General features: G+C 37.9%; 1 protein-coding gene across 3 annotated transcripts in view; it reads right to left on the bottom strand.

Annotated features, from left to right (window-relative positions):
* Positions 1 to 26744, bottom strand: part of PIR (pirin) — an 89637-nt gene that overhangs the window by 3275 nt on the left and 59618 nt on the right. For 2 of the 3 annotated variants that reach the window (XM_045537758.1, XM_045537759.1), the window contains exons 7-9: positions 14512 to 14556; positions 6009 to 6091; positions 1835 to 1901 (exon numbers count right to left, since the gene is read on the bottom strand). In XM_045537758.1, coding sequence (XP_045393714.1) covers positions 1835 to 1901; positions 6009 to 6091; positions 14512 to 14556 — 195 coding nt within the window. The remainder of the gene's footprint in view (positions 1 to 1834; positions 1902 to 6008; positions 6092 to 14511; positions 14557 to 26744) is intronic. The other variant, XM_045537760.1, reaches the window with a different exon arrangement.

The following is a 26744-nucleotide window of genomic DNA, read 5'->3' as shown; positions in this document are numbered from 1 at the left end:
AGCTATGTGGCCTTGGGCAAGCCAATGAACCTCTGTACTTCTGCTTCCTCATCTGAAAAATGGGCATGAGAGAGTACCAACCTCATAGGGTTGAAGACTAAATGAATGAATATTAGGAAAGCACTTTGACCAGTGTCCAGTAAATAGTAAATTCTATGCAAGTATCTGTTAAGTAAATAAATAAAATATCTGGATTTCATTTTCCTCATTTATAAAAGGGAGATGACTACATCACGGTTAAGGTCATTTTCTATGCCAACATTCTGTAACATCCTGCACTTAATCTGTGGACATGTAAGTAAGGACACACAATGATAAAACGAGCAAGGGTCTCAGCTAATTCATGGGATGAGTACTGGTTCCCAAACAGCTGAGAGATGGATGTGGCTGTCTTTAAACATGCACAAGTAAAAGAAAAATTTAAATGTCTGGGTTTTTAAAAGTTAAAAAACCAAAACAAAATGCTTTGCTTCTCAGTAACTGAGATTTCAAGGGACGTATCTATTTTATCTGATTAATCTGAGTTTGTATGTGCAGGCATACCTAGTGTCTGTGTGTTCCAAGCCACTGGGAGAGGACCGACATGATACAAGTGTCACGTGGTTTTGAGCAGTCCCACCCTTTTGACCTGTCACCTAATTCAGGTGGACTCTTGTTTTCCATTATTGGTGCAGAGGAGATTGCCAATTAAAAGATTCCCATCCCACACATTCTTTACCCACCTAAATTCGAGTCACTAGGAATAAAGATTATGACCCTATTCAGTTTGTCTGCAGGATGCTTCCAGAAGAACAAACTACCTGTATTTCTGTGCTATTCAGTCAAGATAAAAGGAAACAAGAACCACGAACCTCTGAAGTGGAAATGGGAAGCATATAAAATGAACGTCAAATGCTACAGGCTAGCTGAGACATAATTTAATGTTCCTCCTGAAATTTTCAATAGAACAAAAAAGAATGATATTTTAAAAACAATCAGTGTTCTTTAAATTTATGATCCACTAGGGTTTATCTGAAATTGTTGTGTATACCTGGGAATTCATACAAGGCAAAGCAATGTAATAGAATTTCAATGCTTATTGAATTTAATAATTAGTGAAGTGGACATATGTTTTGTAGGCATTTATCTAAGTAAGTTTGGTTCTAGGTGCTTTTAGATGTTCCTCATTTAATCAAACAACAATGATATGAAGAAGTCAAGACTCAAAGAGGTTTTTTTTTTTTTTAACCCTCAGTCCCCTACCCCGCCAAGACTCAAAGAGTTGAAGTGATTGTTATGGGCACTTATGCCAGGATTTTCTTTCTCCAAGTACAGTACTATTTCTACTATGCAATAGTTATCTTTATTCACTTTTTTAAGTAAATAAAAAATACCTTAACTATTTTAGAAACTTTCAAAGAAATATTATTCCTAAGAGGTTCGTATTTTTCACTAAAAAGACAATAGATTACAAGGACAGTATTGAAATCACTGTTATTTTTGTAAAGATATAAATGATATTCCGGTCCCCAATAAAATGCAAAAAATCTTTTTTCAAGTTGAAATTCCCTATAATATGATACAAAAACAGCATTTCTGTTCTTCCCACAGTTCCAAGCTCAATGTCCTACACACTATAGGTACTTAAGAAATGTTGATTTTTTAAAAAAGAGAGAGGAATAAACACCTCATATATATTTTCCTCTCACAATGAAGAAATTAAACAAAATCTTCAGATTTGTAGATGGAGAGACAGGACAAAAATCCAGCTATTCTTCCCAATAACACTAACATATACACTACTTCCAAAAAAAAAAAAAATCAATGAAGAGAATCACCATTATTTTGGGCTTACCATGTTGGACAACTGGTTCTCTTAATGGCTCCCCAGCAATTAAGACAAAATGGCTTCTCTTGGGATCCTAAAGTTAACAAAGAAAGCATCAAACAATAAACAGGTTTACTTTTGAATGTCAAATTGGGAACAATTTGAAGTGCTAGCCAAATGGACTATGTTCCTAATTCTGAATATAAATTCCAAAAATATTTCTGTGCAACTCAGTATGGAAACATTTATTCCTTAAGCTGTTTAGTAGCAATTAGAACTGAAGAATAAGTCCAGGCCACCAAAATATTAACATTCTCAAATTAAAGAAGGAGAATTTAAGATTTTCTTTAACTGGAAACATCTTCATGACAAACTATCAAACTATGCAATTAAATTGGTTTACTAAAGGGTTTATGATTTCTCACTAACAATATAATTTTTAAAGGGAATATTACTTCTGCAAATCCCAAAATAAGATTTTATTACTTTTTTTTTTTTTTTTAGAGACAAAGTCTTGCTTCGTTTCCCAGGCTGGAGTGCAATGGCACGATCTTAGTAAACTGCAACTTCGAATTCATGTGTTGAAGCAATTCTCCTTCCTCAGCTTGCCAGTACAGGCATGTGCCACCACACCCAGCTAATTATTTATTTATTTATTTTTATTTGTAAAGATGGGGTCTTGCTGTGTTGCCCAGGCTGGTCTTGAACTTCTGGCTTCAAGTGATCCTCCCGTCTTGGCCTCCCAAAGTGCTGGGTTACAGGCCTGAGTTACCACACCTGGTTGAGATTTTATTACTTTTGACATTTATTACTACTGATGTAAAATATGCCCCAGAAATGTTGCACAAAATGGGATCTTATAAAAGAGAATTCAAAGAACATCTGCTCAGGCAAATTTCTCTCCAAAAAGGTCCTATTACTTTAAAGTCTCTGAAAGTTTTTGTTTAGAACTAAGGATTAGATTTTTGTTTCCTGAAACTAGAAAAAAACATTTATCATAATATCCAGTGCTAGTGTGGATGCAGGGAAAGGTACCCTTTCATATATTGCTTGGAATATTTAAATTGGTGCAGTAATCTCTCCAGAGAGTAATGTGACAACATGACTTAAAACCCCTGATGTTGCTGATGGCCTCTGATTCACTAATACTAGTTTCAGGAATATAGTGTAAGGGAATAATTGGTTTCACAGTTTCTTCATTGTAGCTCTATTTATTACAGCAAAAATTGGAAACAGCTCTCTACAAGTGAGGTGCTGGTTAAATAATTATACTATGTTTATAAAATGAAATGTCATGTGGCCATTAAAATTCATTTTCTCAACAAATATTTAAGTGCATAATAAAATTTTCAGAATGTATTGTAAGTTTTTTAAATGTCATAAAATGGTATATATAGTATGGTTTTCACTTCTACGAAAATCAAGAAATCATATATTGAGAAGTTAGGGAAGAAATGTACCTCACACTGAAGGAAGTCAGCGGGCCCTGCAGGCTGGCATGTGCTGGCCTGAGATGGGCTAAATAAATGCTAAGATGAAACAGGGAAACCTGGAGCAGAGACAAGGTGTCATCTTCTATGTCAACCCTTCTTTGCCCTGGAGATTGGCCACTCTAGAAGAAACTGCCCATACTGTTTGTCAACCAGGATGATGGGTGTGATGGTGGAGGACACAGAAATGGGGAGCAGTGAAAGTGCAGGGAGAACAGATTCCAGAAGGAAGCAAGGGAATAAATCAGCTCCTTGTTCTTTTTTTCTTTCTTTCTTTTTTTTTTTTTTGGAGACAGTCTTGCTCTGTTGCCCGGGCTAGAGTGCCGTGGCATCAGCCTAGCTCACAGCAACCTCAAACTCCTGGGCTCAAGCAATCCTCCTGCCTCAGCCTCCCGGGTAGCTGGGACTACAGGCATGCGCCACCATGCCTGGCTAATTTTTTCTATATATATTTTTAGTTGTCCAGCTAATTTTTTTCTATTTTTAGTAGAGACGGGGGTCTCACTCTTGCTCAGGCTGGTCTCGAACTCCTGACCTCAAGCGATTCTCCCACCTCAGCCTCCCAGAGTGCTAGGATTACAGGCGTGAGCCACCACGCCTGGCCTAGCTCCTTATTCTTGACTACAACTTCATGCAAATTGGATTGGGGCAGCCTTAGGAAGTCACATCTCTCTTCTGTATTGATTCCTCAGGCTAATGCTAGCTCGAAATGAGGGTAATCCTGGCTTAGAGCCCAAGTGAGTCAGGGTCCCTTAGGGCCTTTTCTAGATATAGAAACTGTTATATGCCCTAAAGCTTTGGGCCTAAAGTATGAATCCTTATTAGGTAACATGTATGTAGTATGATTATCTGTTAAATTAGCTATTTGGATCAGTAAACTTTCTGCCTACCATTACTAAGCCCCTACAGTGTACTAAGCCAGGGATAGACAAAATTTTTCTGTAAAGGACCAGAGAGTTTTAGGGTTTGTGGGTCATCCAGCCTGTCACAACTACTCAGTGCCACTGTTAACGGTCGAAAGAATCCATAGATGATACGGAAATGAATGGGTGTGGCTGTGACCCAATAAAACTTTGTTTATGAAAACAAGTTTGGATTTGGTCTGTTGGATATAATTTACTGACCCCTGTGCTCAATCTCGAGTAGACTCTTAATGTACGTAATCTCAAATATTCTCTAACAATCCTATGCAGTTGGTGCTATTATTTCAATTTTGCAAACAAAAAAGCTGAAGCTCAGAGAGGTTTAGAAATGTGCCCAAAGTCGCATAGCTAACAAGTAACAAAGCCAAGATTCATACCTTCACAATCCATTTTCTGTAATCTAAGGGGCACTTTCTGCTATCCTGTGAATATAAGCAACACATGCCCCTTTAAATGCTCATTTTTTTAAATAACAATTTTTTCATAGAAATATTCCAAAGGCTTTGATGGCTCAGGCTATGCTTATATGCAGCAACAATTATAGAATTACACATAATAGAATGATGCTCCTGGAGCCAGGAGCACTACTAGCCAATAAATTGATGGTTTCAGCTGACTCTTTTCTATTCTGGCTGCCCTGGCCCTTCTGACTCCCCTCATCGCTTCCTACTGGTGTTCAGTTTCAGCTTCCAAATCCTTATTATCTGCAATGTGCTCTCTGCTATATCAGAGGAAGAACCGAGGTTGCCAGGTTAAACCAGATAATGTTCTGAAGAATGACCCTGATATCAGTAGGTTCCGGCCTATATGTAGCTTTTGTGCCTCTTTCCTGTATTGGGTTGAAATATATAAAATTGTCATTTTTATAGGTCAAACATGGCAGTTTCATATGGTTCAGTCTAATATTAGAGGGCATAGACCCTGAGATATGCATTTTTTCTGGTGCTCATGTTATTTTTCTTTTGTTTACTTCATAGTCCATGGTGGTGCTGCAGATGATTAAAGTAGCAGTAGGTGAGCTGCCAGAAAAGCAGGCTAAGATCTAATAATTCCTTAAGTCCACTGCCTTCTATAAGATCAGGGTCAGAGGGCCAGAAGTCAGGCAGACTGCCTCTCCACCAGTCACCTGTTCGCTGAAATAGTTGTCACCTTTACTTTTCAAAATTCATCTTTTCAGGAGCTTTCACACAATTGTCTCCTCAATCCTCTTTATTAGAATGACGCAAAGCAGTCAGATGGGCTTAACAGACTCACAAGATGGTGACTGAATTACCCAAGGGAATGAAATAGACATGAGAGAGAAATTTAGAAATCTGGGGAAAAAAATTCCTAAAATATCAGAAAAACTCCTAAAATATCAGAAACTTTACTTTAACAACAGGGATTTGTCACAAAAGGACTATGAAATGCATCACATGCTCCTCTCAGTTCAAAATGGAGATTATTTTCAAATGGTTCTGAGTATGCATGCAGGTCTACATTTATACTTCTAGAGAGCTGATCCATTTTCACTTATGCTAAAAAAAAGAACAATTATATAAAGAAAGAAAATGAAGAGACAACAAATACGTGTTGCCTCCAAATTCAAATTTCTAGGGGTAAACAAGACGGACTTTAGATGATTCTTGGAGATGGGGAATCAATATAGACAAAACTTTTAAAAAAACAATAGAAATAGCAGAAATTAATGAAAGAGGATGATAAATTTCCAGCTATGCAGGAGAGTTAGGCATTTTCCTGGAAACTGGTAGAAAGTATAAGAAAATTGAAGGAAAATAAAACACTTACCTTGTTCTCCACCTGAACACTGTCACCTTCCCCGAGCACTGCTGTGTGATGAGGTTCTATTTTCTGTTGTGCATCATCAGGCCCTACAAAAACGATGAGCCACTAACTTTAGTACTCATTACAGTACATTTATCATATGGTTACATACTTGGTTAACTATGTAGCACCATAATATTAATTTCAATTTCAAAAATAAAAGAGAGGAATTTCTGTAAATCTCTTGGTTGATTATATTTGCTATTATTAAAGTCTGAAACTGGTTAGTTTTCAATTTTGAAAAGAACAGGGAAATGAATTCTGCATTGTGACCTCATTTACTTTTAATGTCATCCTCAAATAGTTCAACTGATAAGCAAAGTCTTTGGCATTACATGCACATAAGAGTGTTTCCTTTGGTAAATTATAAACCTTTTAAGAATTAAGCACACTTAGAAAAATTATCAAATGTCATTGTTAATTCATTTCAACAAGTATTAATTGAGCACCTACAATTGCCTAGTGCTATTAGGGAAAGACAAAGATGTGCAAAGCAGATTCCTTGCATACAAATAATTCAAAATCTCATTGGGGCAAACTACATATATACAAACAAAATAAGCAGGGAATAATTTAATTGAAAAATAAGTAAATAAACAAAAAAAGAAAAGAAAAACAAGTAAGTTTGATAGCTACTGAATAGCTATTGAACTGTGAACAAGACCCTGTTCTAAATGCTGTGGGAGTCTTCAGGATAGATAAGTTTCCATCCCATCTAAACTAAGGCTCACAGATAAAGCAATACAAATGAAATTGTATTGTATTGAAATTGAATTGCCCTTGTAAGGGCAACAATAAATTAATAAGCAAAGTTCAACAAGAGAACAGGGTTGGTAGGGGCCCATTCAGGTCTAGGGACCCCAGGAATTTGCTGTGGAGGAGGCAAGATTCAAACAGAGCTCTGCAGGATTAAAGGCAAATCTGGGAAGAAAGGCCTTCTAGACAAGAGGATAGACAGATCATGCAAGGGTAATGTGTGGGCATTTCTGGGGAAACAGTGAACTTTCCTGGAACATTCTTCTGGGATCAAAGAAAACCTTGAAAGCCATTTTTATCCATATAAAATTGAGAGCACTTGAGGGCTCTCAATGTGCATGTGTGTGCATATGAAAAGGTTAGATATGTATCTTCAAAAAATAATTCTAGAAGAAGAAGATAGAGTGAATTGGAGGGAGGGGCAAGACTGAAGTTATGATGACTTGCTAGGAGTTTGCTGTAATAGTCTAAGTGAAGATGAATTAAGTCTGAACTGGGAGAGTGGAAATAGAAAGAGATCTATTTGAGAGATGGAGTTGAGAAAGAATCTAAAGGATTTGGCAACAGTGGGAGAGAGAAGAGTCTAATATGATTGTCACTAGGTGCAGAAGAAGATTCTCAGTGGTTCTGCAAGAATGGAGAGGCCTAAGTGGGCCAGAACAACCACGGGAGGCTATAGAGAGGGGATGAGATTTGAGCTGCTCTTTCAGTTGGGTAAAAAATCAGACATGTGACTGGAGAACAGAGAGAAAATTCCAAATTAGGTGAGCAACTCATAAAGATGTCTAGGGGGATATACCTGTGTGCCATTTTGGGCTATAAATAAGGGCATTCACCTGACATGTTGGAGCTAACACTGAATAACCAGCAAGGAAGTGCTTATTTAAATGAAAACAACAGTTTGAGCAATTATTATGTAAATAGAAACATAATTCATGAATTTAGGGCATAGTGGTTGGAGTCCAAACATAGTTATATTTTCTAGATAAGTCCTTCTCACCACCACTTTGGGGATAACTGATATGACATAGCAGGGTTCATTCTGATGCTTGCAAACATGAAATATAATAGGATTCTGATAGAGCAGGAGTTCTTAATGTGGTGTCAATGTGCCCCCAAGAGGTCTGTTGATAGAATCCAAGGCATGGGTGGACTTGGATGGGGGATAAATCACATGTTTATTTTCACTACCACCTAGTTGAAATGTAGCTTTTCCTTCAATCATAAATGTATCCAACGAAGTACAGTAGCATTAAGTGGACCAATGGCTTTGTCTCCAGTAGAAATCATAGATATTTTCATACCATATTATAGTGATGTAGCTATCTCAAAATATAGTTCATGTTAATTATTACTTAGAATTTAGAATAGGCCTATTGCCAGATCATGTTATTTCAAATGTCATTAGAGAAGTACACATACAGATATAGCATAAACTTGTTCTTTTTAACATGTGAATAATGTCACTGAATTTAAAAACATTATTTGCAGGGGGGAGAGGGCTTGGCAGATGTCAAAAGGGTCCATGGCACAAAAAATGATTAAGAACCTTGTCCCAGAGGCAGTAATGTGCTGCTTAATGATTGAAAATTGGCTTTCAGGGATGAGAAGGGAGAAAAATAAAATGGATTTGTAGTGTGTGCCAATTTCCATGGTGTAAATACTCCCACTGTGGCCAATTTCAAGCTACAAGAGCCAGCCCCAGCATGACACTAAAGGTTTCTCCTCCATCAACAATTTAGGTCAACAAATGTCATGGAAGGGAATGATAGAACTCCACTGATTTCTCACTTATGCAGGGATGTGGCAATAAAAGACAGGTCTGAGAGTTAAAGAAGAATCTCATTTAGAGTTGGGTAATATTTTTAACTGTGATATGGAGGAGCATTTTATTAAGTGTGCCTTACTGTGATCCCCTGGGAGCAACGAGCCATGTCTTTATCTTTCAACTAATTCATGTATAACACCCATGACCCACGTGGTCCACTCCTGGCCCCTAATTTTGTCCTGTAGGATGTTTCATGATAGATAGACCAAAATAGTTTATAAACCCCTTTACTGTGTTTTAATGGAGTGAGCTGACGAGAGACAGCACTCAAAAATAATGCTGAATTGGTATTAATATTTCTCTGCAGCCCCTATCAGGGGAGCTTGCTTGACTGTGGGGTTCATTGGTCTGTGAGGAAATCTTAATATAGGAACAAAGAGTTCAGCTTGTCCAAAGTGCCCTAATTCTGACTTTATGTGGAATGCAATTTCTGCCCGTTCTTTTTGCAATTAGTGTTGATACCAAAGAGGCCATCTGAAACGCTCCACCCTAAGGTAAACCTTTCCTACAGACACTGGAGTCAGAGTTCCAGGTTAAAAATAATTGTAAATGTACCTTTACCTTCTGTGTTATTATATGAAATGTTTAAAACAGGGTCACAGAGAGCAAAGACTGATTCTATCTTTATTTCCAGGTCATTTCTATGATATTTCGCCCATCTGGTTATCTCCTAAACCTAAAATAAGTCTCAAAGAAAATATATCTTATTGTTTTTTATTACTTTCAATTATAAATAGAGCCAAATCAGATAATAAATAGTTTCCATTGGGAATCTTTGCCAAGAATGTTAAATCTAATAGTGCAGTTAAGGAAAATTTAACTGAAAACAATTTAATTGCAATTTTTTTTTGCCTAAACAGTCATGAAAGGGCAAAATACTTTAAAACTTAAAGTCAGTGCTGCATCTTCAGTGTGTGATGAATCGCTGTACAACTTTTCTGTTCATACCATCTTTCCTTTTTCCTTTTCTTCTCTTTATAAGAACTGCTGTCCCACTTACTCTGTTCCACACACTCTGGTACTTCTATCAGAGATCTTGAAATCATCGATTTTGTATGTATAGTTGAAGCCTTCTTACCTGATGCAATTGAGATTTGTAATTCAAAAAGACAGTCAAATTGCCTTAAACATTTTATTTTAAATTTAAGCATAAATGTGCATTAATTTGTGAATTTTTAAAAATACAGTTAAGGTGGGTCTACTGATTGGACTGAAGCAGTGCCTTTCTTTTTAAAGCATACCCATAATGCACCACCTCAATTATTCTAGATTATTACAGTCCCCCCTAATCATTTACTGTCATCTCTCCCATACTAATTCAAAGGCATTTTCCTTAGCAATTCACTTTTACAAAGCATTTGACTTAGTTGTTCTAGAAATACGAACTCTCTTTTCATACCTATTTCGTTAATTTACAAATTGTTTAATTAAATTACATAATTGCAATTATTGGTGCAACTGGCATAAAGAGATTGAAAACAAACACAGCTGCCTTTAAGTCCACTACACCTCAGTCAGTGGGAGCAGCAATGGCAGGTAGACCAGGGAGGAAATGATCATCCCATGTTCGGGCACCTCCCTCAAGGTATTTGTCACTACTGGCCAATCCAGTTAGTCGGGTAAGTGGAGGTCAATTAAGAGACCTTCTGAGGTACACATGTGTTTTGCTCTCTTTGTGGTAAGACCCAGAGATCCTGTCAAACTTCTTAACACCACCCAGAACCAGAGCAAAAGGATGAACACAAACTAAGCATGAAAACTTATTAATATTTAAATAAATGTGAAACATTGTACTGCCTTCCTGAGCCAGTTCATTTCAATAACCACAGATAAATGTTTTTAGATTTCAGATTTCTAAATACAATTTCTAAGCACCAACAGTATACTTGATATTGGTCCTTCTAGGGGACTGGCAGTCCAAGCTGATAAACTGTACCAAGCTTCAGGGATACAGGACATAAACTCTTTTATCCTTTTGATCTCTGCATTAATGTGTAAAGTAATTTTCACCACAGCTGCAGGGAAGAGATTCAGTATTAGTATCTGCAGAATCCACTGGTTTTCTGACCACGTAGTTTTTATTTTCTTTTGATTTCTCTTTTTATCATATGCTGCACAAATTTCCAGCTGAGGGCCAGTCAAAGGATTTTTGCCTCAGTAAAAAAATTATTGTCAAAGGTCTCTCTTTTTCTGCTGCACAATTTTTAAAGCTACTATTCGACAGTCACCTTAGAAGGCTCTTCATTGTTGAAAAAAGCAAATGTATCAAAAATTAACAAGATTCCTGAAGAGCATAAAATGAATACTTTCAGATGAATGGAAAGTTAATACTTTCTCTGAATAAGAAAGTGCTAACTGTACTTGTCTTATTTTAGCTGTTAACTCTTTCTTTCCTTCAAGGTGTCAGTAGAGGACAATTACATGGCTTCACCATACTTACCTTGAACTTTAAAATGTCTGACTTTGACAACTAGTTAGATGTCCAGCATTTCCTAATCTTCAAAACTCCAACTGTTTGTAGTCTAAATTTACCAATGTCCATCTTTTAAGCATTTCTTGTATCAATTAACATTTTTTTTATTTCAGGATATTATGGGGGTACAAACATTTTGGTATCACAAGAATGGAAAAACATGCACCACGTGTACTCGTCATCAAATTGGTACTAACTTATCAACACTAAGGTGCTCACATGGTAGTAATATTCATTGGGTCCTGGTCAGGCAGGGGGGGGTTGGGGGGGTAAACGCAATTAACATTTTTAATAGTCCTCCTAAATTTCCACTTTATGCAGTCTCCCCAGATTATTTCTTCAACCCAAATTGCAGCCTATGTATTGGAGCCTGATACACTAAGTATATATAACATCCACTTCATCTGAATGGAGGTGCTTGACATCTCGAAAAAGACAATTCCTTGCTTATCACTTCCTGCTGTGGGTGGTTGGCTGGTGCCATCTTAATTTTATAAGCAAGATAACATTGAGGCAGTCAAGTCAAAGCATTTTCTGGATTTTCTCTATAGATTTTCTAAGTCAGTACATATTAAATAGCTATTTCTGTTTTGTCATTTCTTTTCCTCTGGTGATTTGTTCTTGCCCTTTTCTTGTGCTAATTAACACCTCTATTAGTGGGTAGAGAGGAGCAAGGGAAGGAGATAAAATTCCAGTGAGATCATTTCCCCAGACACTACTGGTTAAAGCAGAGTCCCAAGAGGCCAGTTTTGTGAGATGGATTCTCTCCATGGTCCAGTTTATTCTGGACAGATGCAACTTTGCTCCAAGGCTACAGACTACAACACTATCTCCTGCCACATGTGTTGCACTGTGGCCCATGGGCACGGGGTGGGGAGTGGGGGGGGGAACCAGGCCAGTGAGTAGAGATGACTCAGAAAAATCCTGTCTCATCTCTAGAAAAACAAGTGCATGTGTGAGTCATTCTTACCCTGAGAATTGCAGAGCTTTTCACTAGTTACCTTCTTGGACTAAAAGTCTGTCAGGACACAAGGCTGTAACTGCTGCTTAAAACAGGTTTTGAAGATTACTTGTTATGTTTTCTTCCCTTCATCCTCTACAATGTCATGCAAAGCAAAATCAACTGTGAGCTTTTGTAGAACCCACAGGCTAAGAAAGGTTTTTACTTTCTTAAATGGTTGAAAAAAATTAAAAATTGTATTTCATGACACATGAAAACTACATGAAATTCACATTTGAGTGAATTCAGTGGCCATAAATAAAGTTTTATTGGAACAGCCACCCTATTTGTTTATGTATTGCCTGTGGCTGCTTTTGTGCTACACTGGCAGTGCCAAGCAGTTGCAACTGAGACTATGTGGCCTGCAAAGATGGAAATACTGGCTATCTAGCTCTTTCCCGAAAGTTTGCTTCCCCCTGTTTTTTCTCATTCTGCGCAAACATTTCTGGTATCCTTACCACCTCAAAATTCATGTGCTTTCTTTATTACTTTCCATTTGTGCAGATTGTTTTGTTGCTCTTGAAATCATAAATCAGGTGCACTACCACCATAACAATGTTTTTTCTCTCTATTTTTATAAAGTACTATGTGATTCTCAGGGTTTTCAGAAGATCATAAAAACAAATGATGCCTCATCTCTTCTAGATGGTTAATATAGTTTAATATGTGTGCACATGGACTTATGACACTACTACTAGATTTTTTTCACACTTTCTCAAGTGCTAAAATTAAATGAATTTTGCTTCTGACCCATAATTGAAATGTTATTCAGTGAAGCAGGAACTAAAACCATTTATACTGTATTAGGAATAAATTTAAAATACATGAGTTTGTATTACCATTATTTTCCAGAAGAATAATTTCAGGCAATTGAACACTCTTTTTGGAGAATATAAGGAATAGTTTAAACAGCTCTGGGTGTGGCCTTCTAGCCCTGAACAGATGCTATCAGCAAGCCAGCTTTCTGGAGCTCGGAGTGTACTGCCCAAGGAGGTGGCCGTTTTAGGGCCCCAGGAAGTTCAGTGCTGGCACCACTGCAGGAGGAAGTGGGGAGACTCCAACCCCAGAAGGCTCAGGAATGGGGCTTCTTGGCCTGCACTTTGCAATGCCCACCCCCATCCACACCACCCTTGGCTGTCGGTGGCGATAAGCGGGGTGGGTGGGAGGCTGGTTCTCTTACTTTGGGTTTTCCCAGAAGCACAGCTGGAGACATATTCTGATACAAGGAGTGTATCTGGGAGGCGATCCCAGGAAACAACACTGCAGAAGTCAGGAGAGTTAGACAGAAAAGGGAAGACAGACAGCGAAGGGCGAGTCACTGAGCACACTCCCATGGTGGGCGGCTTGAGCATCATCCTACCAGGAAACTCTAAGAAAAGGCCCCTCACACAGGCCCCAGAGTTACCCCGCCTGAGAGACCAGGATGTTATTTCTCCAGCGCTTTCAACCTGTCCTGACTGGTTTCAGAGAAAGCCTTCAGGCAAAGCAGTTAGAAGTTGGTCATTGGGCACCAAGGAGGTCAGGCCCCAGGGTGTGGGTGGGGTACCAACAGCATCTGCTGCAGCTGTTTTCCTGCCAGCCCCACAGAGAGCCTCTTTCTGGAACCCAGGCTGCTTTTAGGAGGATGGGAAGGGTGGGAGCAGATGCAGGCAGGAGTCAGCCTGCTCTGCAAGGCCCTTTCTCCCACTCCTCTGTCCCTTGGCTCTCCTGCCGCTGGGTTGGCTAAGGATGGAGACGCAAAAAGACAAGTTAGATGGTGCAGTCCCTGCGTTGTCACTGGACAACATGGGAAGCGGGACTGAAGAGCTCTTGGTTCTGGTCCCCCAGGTCTACCAATGCAGAACCCTGGCAAAGCAAACAGCTTTCTCTCTACGTCACATTCCTCATGCATAAAATGAGAGTTGGTTGGGTCTCAAACATTTTTTCTTGACTAGACTCAACGAGCAACACATATACAACCCCTCAGTATAGGAAAAAAACAACTTTGAGATTTCTCAGAGGCAACTGGCACTGCAAACTCCCCTTCTACCTCCACCTCCCAGGAGACAGACAGACTCCTATTCCCCTCAGAGCCCACTGTAGCTCCATCCCTTCATCAGTATGGAGGTTGCCGATGTCCTTGCAAGCTGTCAACACACATAATTCTGCCTGGACCTTTTGTCTGGGCCCAGGCCACAATGAAATAGCTGTGTCAGGACTGGGGTTCATACTCTCCTGCCTCACTGAACATTCTGTAAGCTGAGAGGCACCCTGCCCTGGGCATACCTGTGCTGGGATATAAAGAGAGCTGGTGTGGGAAGGAAGGAGGCATAGTATTCAATTACATGAAGTAGTTTTATCCTGCCTTTTCTCCCTTGAGTAGTTTAAATTAAACTGCAATTGAACCCAAAGTGACATAGCCACAACTTACCAATATAAACATCTCCGGATATGGTATAAATGAAGCTTGTCCACCCTGGAAAGTTAAGCCAGCAACATCAAAATGTTAGTGTCCATAATGCCAAAAGGAACGTATATATTTTTTCTTTTCTTTTACATATATATTTAACGATTTAAGTTCTGTGAGCTGTTTAAAATACACACTCACATATGTTCTCTCTCTCACACACAGAAATACATCCCTAAACCTAAATGACTTGGCCCCAAATGTTTAAGAACCACCCCAAAGTAGACAGTGTACAATTCACTTGGCTGTATATCTATATGCCAAAAGTTCTGTTAACAAACTGTGACTTCCGATTCTAACATCATGCTATTAACTGCAACACTCCAGTCTGGCTTTATCTTCAGTTTGTTGTGCCTCCAGGTTGTTTGAAGTGTGAAGATGATACCAGAAATATGCTTTTTTTGTACTTAGTTGCATGCTAGTTTCCAGTGAACTCATTCTTTTTTATCTATCCTAAAATAGAATATGCATCAGTTCCAGGGATGCAGGGATGCATAATCTTTGGGGTATAAATGGGCTTCAGATGGCCTGTGAGCTCCCTGGAATCGCTCACATGATTTTTCAAGTCTGTACACTTTTCTGGGAAGAGGGTATATAGAATTTACCAGATTCCTTCCATGACCTGTGGAGCCAAGAGCTCAGAACCCCTGGCTACTGGCCATTTGCAATCTCAGCACCAGCACTTGATTTTCACGGATGCTTATGCAGGGCACCCATGGCTCAGAAGACATGCTGTGTTTCCATTGAGAGACATGAATCTAGAAATGGCATGCTCAAAATGGAATTAGGGTATCCCTCCATGTGCCTTTAGTGGAAAAGGAGATCTGGAAAGGGAACACAGAGTTCAAGACTGGAAGGACAGGGCTCACACTGCAGTCTGTGTAGGAGTCAACTTGATGACAGAGTAAATGAAGGCAGGCACAGATGAGCAAGGAGGACAAAATATACATCTAAGGACATGACTATGATGGTGCATGGGCTGGAACACCCAATGGGGCACAGAGGAAAAGCTCTAACTGATAAAACTTAACATAAATCGAGTCTTGTTAAGGAAGTCTTACAGATAGCAAAACAAACACACTTGGGTGGGTGCCAGAGGATATATTTTCATCCTCCTATTTCAGTTTTTCCTCTCTGAGATTTTGCTAGAATGAGTTTAAGCCCTCTAAAAAAAATGCTGTTTATTCATAGCTCACCCATTCTTCTTCTCCCTTGTTCACCCACTTGCTTAGTCTTCCAAGCTTGGTCTACTGCCATTTATCGAACATCTACCATGAGCATGCATTGTGGGTGGAGATACAAAGACGAATAAGGCACAGCCGGGTGTTCAAGTTGTGCACCTTTGGGAAGGGAGGTTCGTGGTAGATGCTGAAAACACATACCAACAATTTATAGCCTGGTTCAAGTCTTGCATGGATGGGCTGGCTCTGCTGGAGCACTTCTTTCTCTGTTTTCTAATGAATGCTGAGTTTTCCTTTTCCTAATCAGCCTGATTTATAATTATACTCTACAACAAAACCCCTTTCTTCTCTGCTTTTTCAAAAATTTTGGCGTTGAAAATTGTTTAAATTTCTTTTTTTTTATTTCAGGAAATTATGGGGGTACAAACATTTTGGTTACATGTTATGATTTGCCACATCCAAACCATGATTTGAGACGTGCCCTTTCCCCGCCTACAACACTCACCGCGTCCATTAGTTGTGAGTTTACCTACCCCTAACCCTCCTACCCCCAAAGAATATTACTACTGTGTGAGCACCTTAGTGCTGATCAGTCAGTGCCGGTTTGATGGCGAGTACATATGGTGCCTATTCTTCCATTCTTGTGATACCTCACTTTGGAGGATGGGCTCAAGCTCTAGCCAGGAAAATATAAGAGGTGCTAGATCACCATCATTTTTTATAATTGAGTAGTATTCCATTGTATAAATATACTATATTTTATTGATCCACTCATGGATTGACGGGCACTTGGGTTGTTTCCACATCCTTTCTTTTTCAAAGCACAAATAGCTTTATTTTTCTGATTGTAAAAAAGTAACACATCAATTTAAAAATATTTTAAAAGTGTGAAGGTGTGGAACATCTAGACTGAAAATCTTTCTGCAAACTTCATACTTACCCTGACATAAATATTGCTAGAAATTTGGCATTTGTGCTTTCAGTTTTTTTTTCTTTTATGCACTATACACTACTTCCTTAAAAACTAGAAGAAATTCAATATTCTACTTTGGATACCTTTCTATGTCAAAACGTAGAGAAGTAACTCATCCTTGGGAAAAACTGCATAGCATTCCATTGTAAGGGTGTGTCATAATTTATATAACTAATACCTTCTTCATGGTTTAAAGGTATTAAAAATTGTTTCTACATTTGACAAAACCTTACATCTCTCAATTGCTCCACTAGCTTTTTATTTGGGATCATTTGATTGTTCTAATCTCATTTCTTCTCTACCTCCTCTGCTTCCTACTCACCCTTCAAGCAGAAATCTAGTCCAAACATAACTGTCTAGGTCTGTTTTCTTTCCTTTTTTATCTTTTTACATGATCCAGAGGGACCATACATTTGCTTAAAGGAAAGGCCAAGTCAATTTATTAAGTGCATTCACCTATGTTTATTCCTTGTAAAAGTTTCCTATTAGGATACAGAGTCCATCTTTGCCAATAACAACACAATTCATCTTGCTGGTTGGAAAGCAGTGTTCAAGAGAATGAAACAGGAACAGGGGCAATTTACATTTCTTCTTTTTATCATGATATCTATCTGCCCTTGCCTCTATCAAACCTTGTTTAATTTCCATTGAGCATTGTTTGTTAAGGCTACTTCAAAAGAAAACAAAAGCCAAACTGTGTGAATGCTTACTATAAGTTTAACAACTGCCACCATTTATTAGAATTCCTTCTCTGCGAAGGGCAGGATTCCATCAGCAAAGATCTCTCTTAAGGAGAGTTTCAGGTCCTTCTTATCTTTCTTTCTTCCTTCCCCCACCTCTCCTCCCACTTTTATGTCCTACACCAGGAATTGATGCCATCCCCAAATTTTTATTGCTCTGTCAGAGGTCACAGCCCCTATAATTTCCTTTCTCCTACAAATACGGTTTCCAAGCTACTGTCTCTTTGCAGCTGGGAAGCTCTTCCCTTCCCTTGGGCAATGACAAATAAAATGGGTTGGGAGGTCACATTTTCAGTCAGGTCCCCTAGGATGGTTAAGTCAGCAACACATTTAAGTCAAATCTCCTCTAGCCAAACAGAAAAAACGTAAAATTTTTCTTTTAAATATGTAAATCATTTTCTGTGGCATTTGCTCTCATTTCCAAGGAGGATCCTGATTCTTGCAAACGTCCCTAGTGAGAGCTTTTCTTGGCCTACATTCCTTGCCTTAACCCAGCTCATTGTCCTCCGGCCTCAGTCTTAGAGTTCATTATTCCAATGAACTTACAATTATTAATACTCCCTATGCATGTATGTGCAAAGAAAGTAGAAGTACATGGCCTGGTGACACACCAAGTGCATAACAGACATCAGTTCTGAGGAAGGAAGGAGAGAAGGCATCGGGGCTAAGGAGAGAATGCACCTTCCCCCAAACTCTGGGTCACACTGGTAGCTGGACCTCAAAGCAGCCTTGGTTCCTAAGGGCCTCCACCCCACCCCCCTGGAAGCCCCTGGAAGTTCAGCTTCGGCAGGCACCTCCCTCACCTTGGACCTCATGCCTGGCCTCCTGGGACAGGAGGCAGACCTGCCTGGTTCTCCCCTCCCCCTCCTCATTCCACTAAATTATTTTTTAATTTTTACTTTAAAATAATTTCAGATATACAGAAAAGTTGCAAGAATACCACAGAGAATTCTCGTATACCATTCACCCAGATTTCCCAAAAGCTAACATGCTACCTACCACATATGCTTTATCATTCTTCTTGCTATAAATATATCGCATTCCTTTTTTGGAAATATTTGAGAAAAACCTGCAGACATAATGCCCCTTTACCTTGAAATAATTTTCAGTTTGCATTTCCTAAAAACAAGGATATTTTCCTACCAAACCATAGTGCACTTATAAAAATTATGAAACTAACATCAACACAATACTGTTATCTATGCACAGATATTCAAATTATGTCAATTATCTGAGTAATGCCTTCTATGGAAAAAGGAAAAACAACTTTCTAGGCCAGGATCCAATGTAGGATCACACACTGCACTTAGTTGTCATGTCTAATCTTCTTTCATCTGAAACACTTCCTCAGTCTTTCTTTCATTAAGAGCACTGACCAGTTATTTTATAGAATGCCCCTCAGTTTGGGTTTGTTTGATGTTTCCTCATCATTAGACCAAAGTGTTTGCTAATTTCTTTTCCTCTCAGATTTAGAGAAGAATTTTCATTTATTTTCAACACTTTAATTTTTTAATTCAGATAAGCAGAAAGGATGAAATAATGAACATATATGTTTGCAATATTTATTTCATATCTTTCTTTTCTTTTAAGATAAAACCATACAGATGAAAAAAAAAAATGTCCCCTAACTGGTTGCTTCTAATCCATTTTCTACATACAGTGAACTGGACCTTTTCTAGAAGCCCCACTTAAAATCCTTCAGTGGCTCCCTGTTTCCCCAGGACAAGCCCAAACTCCTGTCCCTGGCAGACAGACTCCTCTCTGTCTGGTCCTACACTTCTCCACTATCACCGCCTCTCTGCCTGTCCTGCCTCCGTATTTAATTCTAACCCAGAAAATCTCTCTTGGGGAGTAGAAGGATAGGGAAGTGACAAAACTTAAGGGGGCTTTGTGGAGGCATGGAAAACAAACCAACTAAGTAACTATAAAACAATAACAAAACATACACACTATCACAGGCAGAAAGTGCAGGTTTAAAAATCAGTGCATCACCCTTGGGGAGATCTAGGACTAGACTCTCAGCCTTTTCAAGCTTGTTTGCTGGTTTGTAAAATAAGGAAAGAACAGGTTCAGCACAGGGCTGCTGTAATGACCAAGTGGCACTGTATGTCTGTATAAACATATATAAATGTCCATATTTATCTATATATACATGTGTGTTACATGTTTTTAACCTTCTCTACCCAATGCCTGGCACTTGGGAGGTATATAACAAATAGTAGTTCCCTTTCCTGCCCTTTTCTTCTCTTCCCACTTTCCTCCAAATTTATGTAGGTCATGAGATTACATGCTTCTGATGAGACTGTGACCCAGGCCAGAGAAGGCTCTTCGCCATGGAGATGGCCCCATGGTCCCCACCGCACCACCCTAGACACCTAGCTAACTAGTCTTCTCTTGGACTGCACCATACACTGAGCAAAGCTTGGCAGAGTCACTGTTCCCTAAAATGTCCTCATCAAGAACCTCATGGCACTTAGGACGCTGTTTGTGTCCCACCGAACACTGCAGTCTAGAATTGGTGACATAAGGTGGGTTTTCTGATCACATAGCAACTCACAGCTCACTATTAGATCTACAAGCTTTCCAAGAATTGGCATTTAACCCCCATCTTATAACTAACCATAAACAGCATGAGAAAGAGAGGGGTTGACTTTGTAGCTCTGCAGTCTGGGAAAGAGGTTATTACGTGAACTTGCGGGAACTGAAAATAAGAGAATGCCCATTTTACCAAATTTGATTTATTTTACCAATAATAAAATGCTCAACTATATTGCACAGAATGGTACAAACATGAGGACACTTGAAACAACTGGTTTTCCAGAATAAAATATACTCAGAATGCACTTTATACCTTATAGAACGATAATACTATAAGTTGTGTTTTTAAGCCATGGGTGTATGACATTAAGAGCTGTCTCTCAAGATCCTAGATTTTAAACAAGAAAAATTGCAACCTATAGGATAACCCTCCCTTATGGTTTGGCCCACATTCATAATATTGAACATTCATTACATCAGAAGCTATCAGAAAAACTAAGAAATAAATGAAATTTAACATTTTGAATAAGAAATATATTAGCAATATATGCTTTTTGGAAAGTAAACTCTCAGAATACAGTCTTCCCCGTGCCTAGAATGGCGCCTGGCCCACTGGAGGACAAACTCTGCTGATTATTTTCTTGCTAATAAAATATTAAGAAAAAATGTATTAGAATCCTCTGGAAGCTTATCCTGTTCTTTTTTTTTTAATTTTAATTGACACGTAATAATTGTATCCTGCTCTTTGGAGACTAAGTCTACATGGCAGCACTACGTTTTCCCACCAACACGATATTTAATATGATAATATTTAAAGTAATCCATGGTACTATTATTTCTTGGTTTTATATGGACAGAACTTGTCTCCTCTTCAAATATAAATATTCACAGCTAGTTTTTAATTGCTCAGAAAAATTCAGAAAATAATTCAGATATGTAGACACAATAAATTATATTTAGATCTATAAAATAGAAGCTATTTTAGGCATTTGAACTTAGATTGAAGCCACGTTTATAGACTGTTAAGATCTAAAATATACAGAGTTTTAAGGGTTAAGTAAAGGTTCAGAAAACAATAGAAACCTCAATATTAGCAGGAAAGTCATAAATACCTCTAAGATTATTTCAGGACATATTTAGATACTTGACCGTTTTTATGAGAAAAATATTTTCAAATAGCACCTACAAAATATGAACAAAAATATGAACACCCCTATCAAAATTGAAATGTGTTTAAATTCTTAGAATAGTTTCTTAATTTACATTGATCATCAATTTAATCTGTTCTCTTCTAAAGATGACATATAAGAAAAACACAACAAAATTTTCAAACTGGTGAGATTATTAATTTAAAAATTTTCAAGAATAGTCATTTTTATAACCTATCTGCAAAATCTTAGATTTATTTACCAATATGCCCAAGGCACTACTAATAGGGTATTGGTCACTAAAGGCCCACTCATTTATTTGGTTCAGGACAAGATGGCAGTTAAGAGTCCTAGTGAAAGTCAGATTGTGTGGGTTGGAATCCCCAACACTCACTAGCTAATTGATCTTGAGTAAGTTACTTAACCTTTTTGTACCTCAGTTTCTTCATTTGAAAAATGAGATAATCACAGTCCTTGCCTCATGGGGATGTGAGGATTGCAGGTGTTAATACAGGGAAAATTCTTAGAGCAGTTTCTAGCAAACAGGAGGCATTTAATAAATGTTAGTTGTGATGATTATTATTACTATAGGATGATTCAGTGAATTGAACTCCTGAAAATGTTTACAACATCCCCATCACGGGTTTTTGCCATTTCTTCCTCTTTCTCAAAACCATATTTTAAAAAATGCAATTGTACTTCACCACGTATGAAAACCAGTTCCATCAAAGGATATAAAATTTTAGTTAGATAGTAGGAATAAGTTCAAGAAATCTATTGTACAACATGGTGACTATAGTTAATAACAATGTATTATATTCTTGAAAAATGCTAAGAGAGTGGATGTTAAGTGTTCTCATCACAAAATGACAACTATGTAAGGTAATGCCTATGTTAATTAGCTAGATGTAGTCATTCCACAATATATATATATATATACTTCAAAACATATTGTATACTATAATTACATATAATTTTATCTGGCAATTGAAAAAAATAATCACAAGAGAAAACCAATTCCAGTGGAATAAATATACCAATATGAAAGGCAAAACAATAAAGCACCTATAATAGAACATTTTTATGATCTTGGGTTAGGGAAAGATTATTAAAGAAGCCACAGAAAGCACTAATCATTAAGGAACAAATTGATACATGTAAGAAATTTTTATTAAAATATAGAAAAATATAATAGTATAGAAGAATGAAAAATAAAGCAAAAGGGAGAAGATATTTGCAACACAAATAACTAACAATGACTAGTATTCAGAATATATAAAAAGCTCTTACAAGTCAATATGAAAAAGACAACCCATCCAAAGGAAAATGATATGAAACTTCTTGCTGGCTAATTTTATTCAAGTTCAAGTTAATCACTGCTCTGAAGACTTACTGATTTACATTCATAACTGTTATGTGTATACTCTAAGTATGAAGGGAACTGTGATTGAATATTCTAATGTACTACTGGTAAGTAGAGAGCTCTGCAAAAAACTGCCCATGAATTAAATCATGTATTTGGTGTAGTGAACAAAATAAGCTTTTGCTTTCTCTATGAAAACATCCCAAAATCTAAAATTCTACATGAATCATTCATGTATGGGGCATTCTCCATAAAAGTAGAGAATGACTATGAGAAGACATTTAGGCAGGAAGTCTGAGGAAATCTCACCATGTATTTTTCTAGGCTTACTGAAATCACTACTTGTTTTTGAGTCATTGACCATACGGAAAATGTGTGGTACTTTCAACCAAGATCATAAATGTGGTGGTAGACTCTAAGACATCCACATGACCCTGCTTCCTGGTATTGCCCTGTACAATCCCCTCTCTCTGAATGTGAGCTGCACCTAGTGACTTGTTCTAACCAGGAGAATACAGCAATAGTGATGGGATGTCACTTCTGAGATTAGGTTACATAAAGACTCTGGCTTTCATCTTGCTTATCCTCTTTTGCTCGCTCATTTGCAACTCTGATGAAGTCAGTGGCCATGTTGTGAGCTGTCCTACATAGAGGCCCACATGGCAAGGAACAGAGAGCAGACTCTAGCCAACAAGCCTCAAGAAACTGAATGCTGCCAACAACCATGTAAGTATGAGCTTGGAAGTGCATCCTTCCTAGTCAAGCCTTGGGATGACTGCAGCCCTAGCTGACACCTTGATCACAGCCTTGTAATGGTCCCAGAGCCAGAGGACACAGCTAAGTTGTGAGACACTGTGAGATAATACATGTTGTTTTAAGGCATTAGGTTTGGGGGTAATACGTTATGTAGCATATAGAAAATCAATACTATAAGACTTATTTAAATATACACTAATGTGACTCTCTAAGTAATGACTGTATGAGTGGCATTAAAATCTACTTTTTAATTGAGGAAGATGCAGCTTCTTTCCTTTTTTGCCTTGGAAAGTAAACACAGAAGCAAAAATATTATGGGCAATATTTAAGAGGGCATATCAGTTTTCTATTGCTACTGTAACAGATGATCCCAAAACTTAGTGACTTAAAACAATAAAAATTTATAATCTTGTACTTCTGGAGGTCAGAAGCCCAAAAATGGGCCTCATGGGTCTAAAATCAAGGTGTCAACAGGACTGTGTTCCTTCTGGAGGCTCTAGGAGAGAATGTCTTTCCTTGCCTTTTTCAGCTTCTAGAGGCTGCCCCAAGTCCTTGGCTTGTGGTCCCTTCCATTTTCAAAACCAGCAATAACATCACTCTGACCTCTGCTACTATTGTCACACTCTGACTCCCCTGTCTCCTTCTTTCACTTATACAGACTCCGGTGATGACATTGGGCCCACTTGGGTTATCTGGGCTAATCTCCCCATCTCAAGAGTCTTAATTTAGTCACATTTTCAAAGTCCCTTTTGCCAAGTAACATAACATATTCACAGGTTCTGGGGATTATTGCATGGACATCTTTGAGTACTATTATTCTGCCTACCACGGAGGGGTAGACTACATGTTCTCTAAATAAATTATGTTTACTGATCTATACATACTGTAAAGAAAAGTTATAAGGTGAGGAAAGCAAAAAGGCTCACAAAATCAAGTTTTTCCCATGTTATAACATTTCTCCATTTTCAACATTCCAGAACATGATTTTAAGTATCTAGAAGCAGAGGTGCAGTAAAAGAGGATGGGGAAAATAAACAAAGTTGCTGTTGAGAACCAAACTGTGATACGATCAGTCAGAAGACAAGGGGGACGTAAGGACCAGAAGGCATAGATTTTGGGGAAAATATTGACATTTTCCTAGAAATATAGATTTATGTCCTTCACAATGAATGATAACAAACAGTGTTCTCTGTAAATCAGTTTACAGCAAGGAAAATCAGATTGCCTTATAAGAGACGGTAAAAGTCATGGCAAAAAAAAAATTACTTATTCTTATTTTAGCCAAGAGCTAATATGAAAAACGTGTGGCCAATGTGAAAGGAATCTGGTACTGTCAGAGACTCAACAAATTGGATTCTTTTGAAGTGATGCATCGTTCAGCTCAATTCCTGATATCAACTGCCTTCCAAATCATCACTGCATGAAACATCTGTTTTCTGCGAGATTAGCACAACCCAGCAGAAACGTGCTTAGCCCTAAGGAAACAAGAGATGGTAAAAATCGATTCTAATACTATTTATGGGAAGGAATTCAGATAAAACCTAGTTTGATTCATGAGAAATGTCTGTAGTCTCCCTTAACTGAATTTGCCTTGGGACATATGCATTTTCCCAGTATCAGGGATGGGATGGTAGCAGTGTATGCTTCCCTTTCTATCCAATTAGTCTGGTAATGATACAACCAAGTCAACATTAAATTAGACTGCAAAGCATATGCCAAAAGCCAAACATTATCCAGACATCCATGTCAAATCCCTTTACCATGAGTAACAAAACAATCAAAATATTATAAGCAAAACATGTCCAGCACCCGGCCAATGGCTCACACATTTCATGGAATATTTGATGCAACAAAGCACCCAAATAAAATGAATTTAGACAGTCCTTGGAGTTTATGACGGAGTTTGACCTGGAAAGGTGATTAAGAAAAAGACAAAGGGCGACCTTGATTTCGATGACTTCATAATAAAATTTACACAGCATAATTTTACCATCCGGTAAATCTCATTACAGGCAGCCAGGACTATCAGATCTGCAAATAATAAGTGCTTTGTAATGCTTGCATTAATTGTTTGTTTGGCACTAGACAAGGAAAGTCTCAAACTTTGCATTTGTCACCTAATGCAATGGAAGTATGGATGAGTGTGGGTGTGAGTGTGTGTGTGTATGTGTGTGTGTGTGTGTGTGTGTGTGTGTGTGTGAGAGAGAGAGAGAGAGAGAGAGAGAGAGAGAGAGAGAGAGAGAGAGGGGAAGGAGGGAGGGGGCAGGAGGGAGAGACTGAGGAAGAGAGCACACACTATAACTGGAAATGATGTCTTAGAAAAGACAAGTTCTTTTGCTTCATAGCTGGGTTCATAACAGACTTGTTCTAAGTGGGTTTACAGAGACTCAATGCTAAACATGCATTTCTAAGCTACTTGCTTTTGCATTCCTCCAAAAATGTTTCTGAAAACAAACAGGAAATGCCTAAATACATCATAGTAAACCCAGGATGCAGAATATCACTGTTAAAAGGAGCCATGCAAGTAGATTGGTAAAGATGTCCATGAAGTATTGTTTGGTCAAATAAACAAGAGGAAAAAAGTATCTATAATGATTCCATTTTAGTAAAACAATGACAAAATAATCTTATATGTGTGTATATTTGAATACACATATATGTCAGTATAGAAAAATAAGTGTGGAGAAAAATACAGCAAGATATAATTCAAGAATTGATGTGAGATATAGCCTAGACCTAGGATATATAGGAGGAAAAGGGATTGGAGGGAAGCAAACTCAAGATTAAAAGGAAAAAGCACTGCACTAAAAAGTTAAAGCACATGCACACTCATACTTACTGTTCCAAAAATGATACATAGTGTAGGCGTATGTTTAAGCAAATGAATCTAAAATTTTTTCTGTACTTAAAAACAGCCAGAATGAAACCCAAAATTAGTAAAAGGACAGAAATTATGAAGGTCAGAGGAGAAATAAATGAAATTGAGACTAAAAATCAATAAAGAAGATCAACAAAATGAAAAGTTGGGTTTTTTGAAGAGATAAACAAAATTAAAAAACCTAATAAAGAAAAACCCAAATAAATAAAATCAGAAATAAAAAAAAGACATAACTGAGACCACAGAAATATGAAAAATCATTAGAGACTATTATGAACAACCATATGCCAACAAATTGGAAAACCTAAAAGAAATGGATAAATTTCTGGACACATACAACCTACCAAGACTGAACCATGAAGAAACAGAAAACCTCAACAAACCAATAACAAGTGATGAGGTCAAAGCCATAATCAAAGGTCTCCCATCAAAGAAAAGCCCAGAACCTGATGGATTCACTGCTGAATTCTGCTCAATATCTCTGATCATTAGGGAAATGCAAATCAAAACCACAATGAGATATCACCTAACTCCAGTGAGAATGGCCTCTATCAAAAAGTCCCAAAATAACAAATGCTGGCATGGATGTGGAGGGATTGGAACTTACACTCTTACACTGC

The sequence above is a fragment of the Lemur catta genome, chromosome X (assembly GCF_020740605.2).
Source record: "Lemur catta isolate mLemCat1 chromosome X, mLemCat1.pri, whole genome shotgun sequence".
Lineage (NCBI taxonomy): Eukaryota > Metazoa > Chordata > Mammalia > Primates > Lemuridae > Lemur > Lemur catta.
Note: the sequence above shows the minus strand (reverse complement) of the source record. Positions and strands in the feature narration are given on the sequence as shown.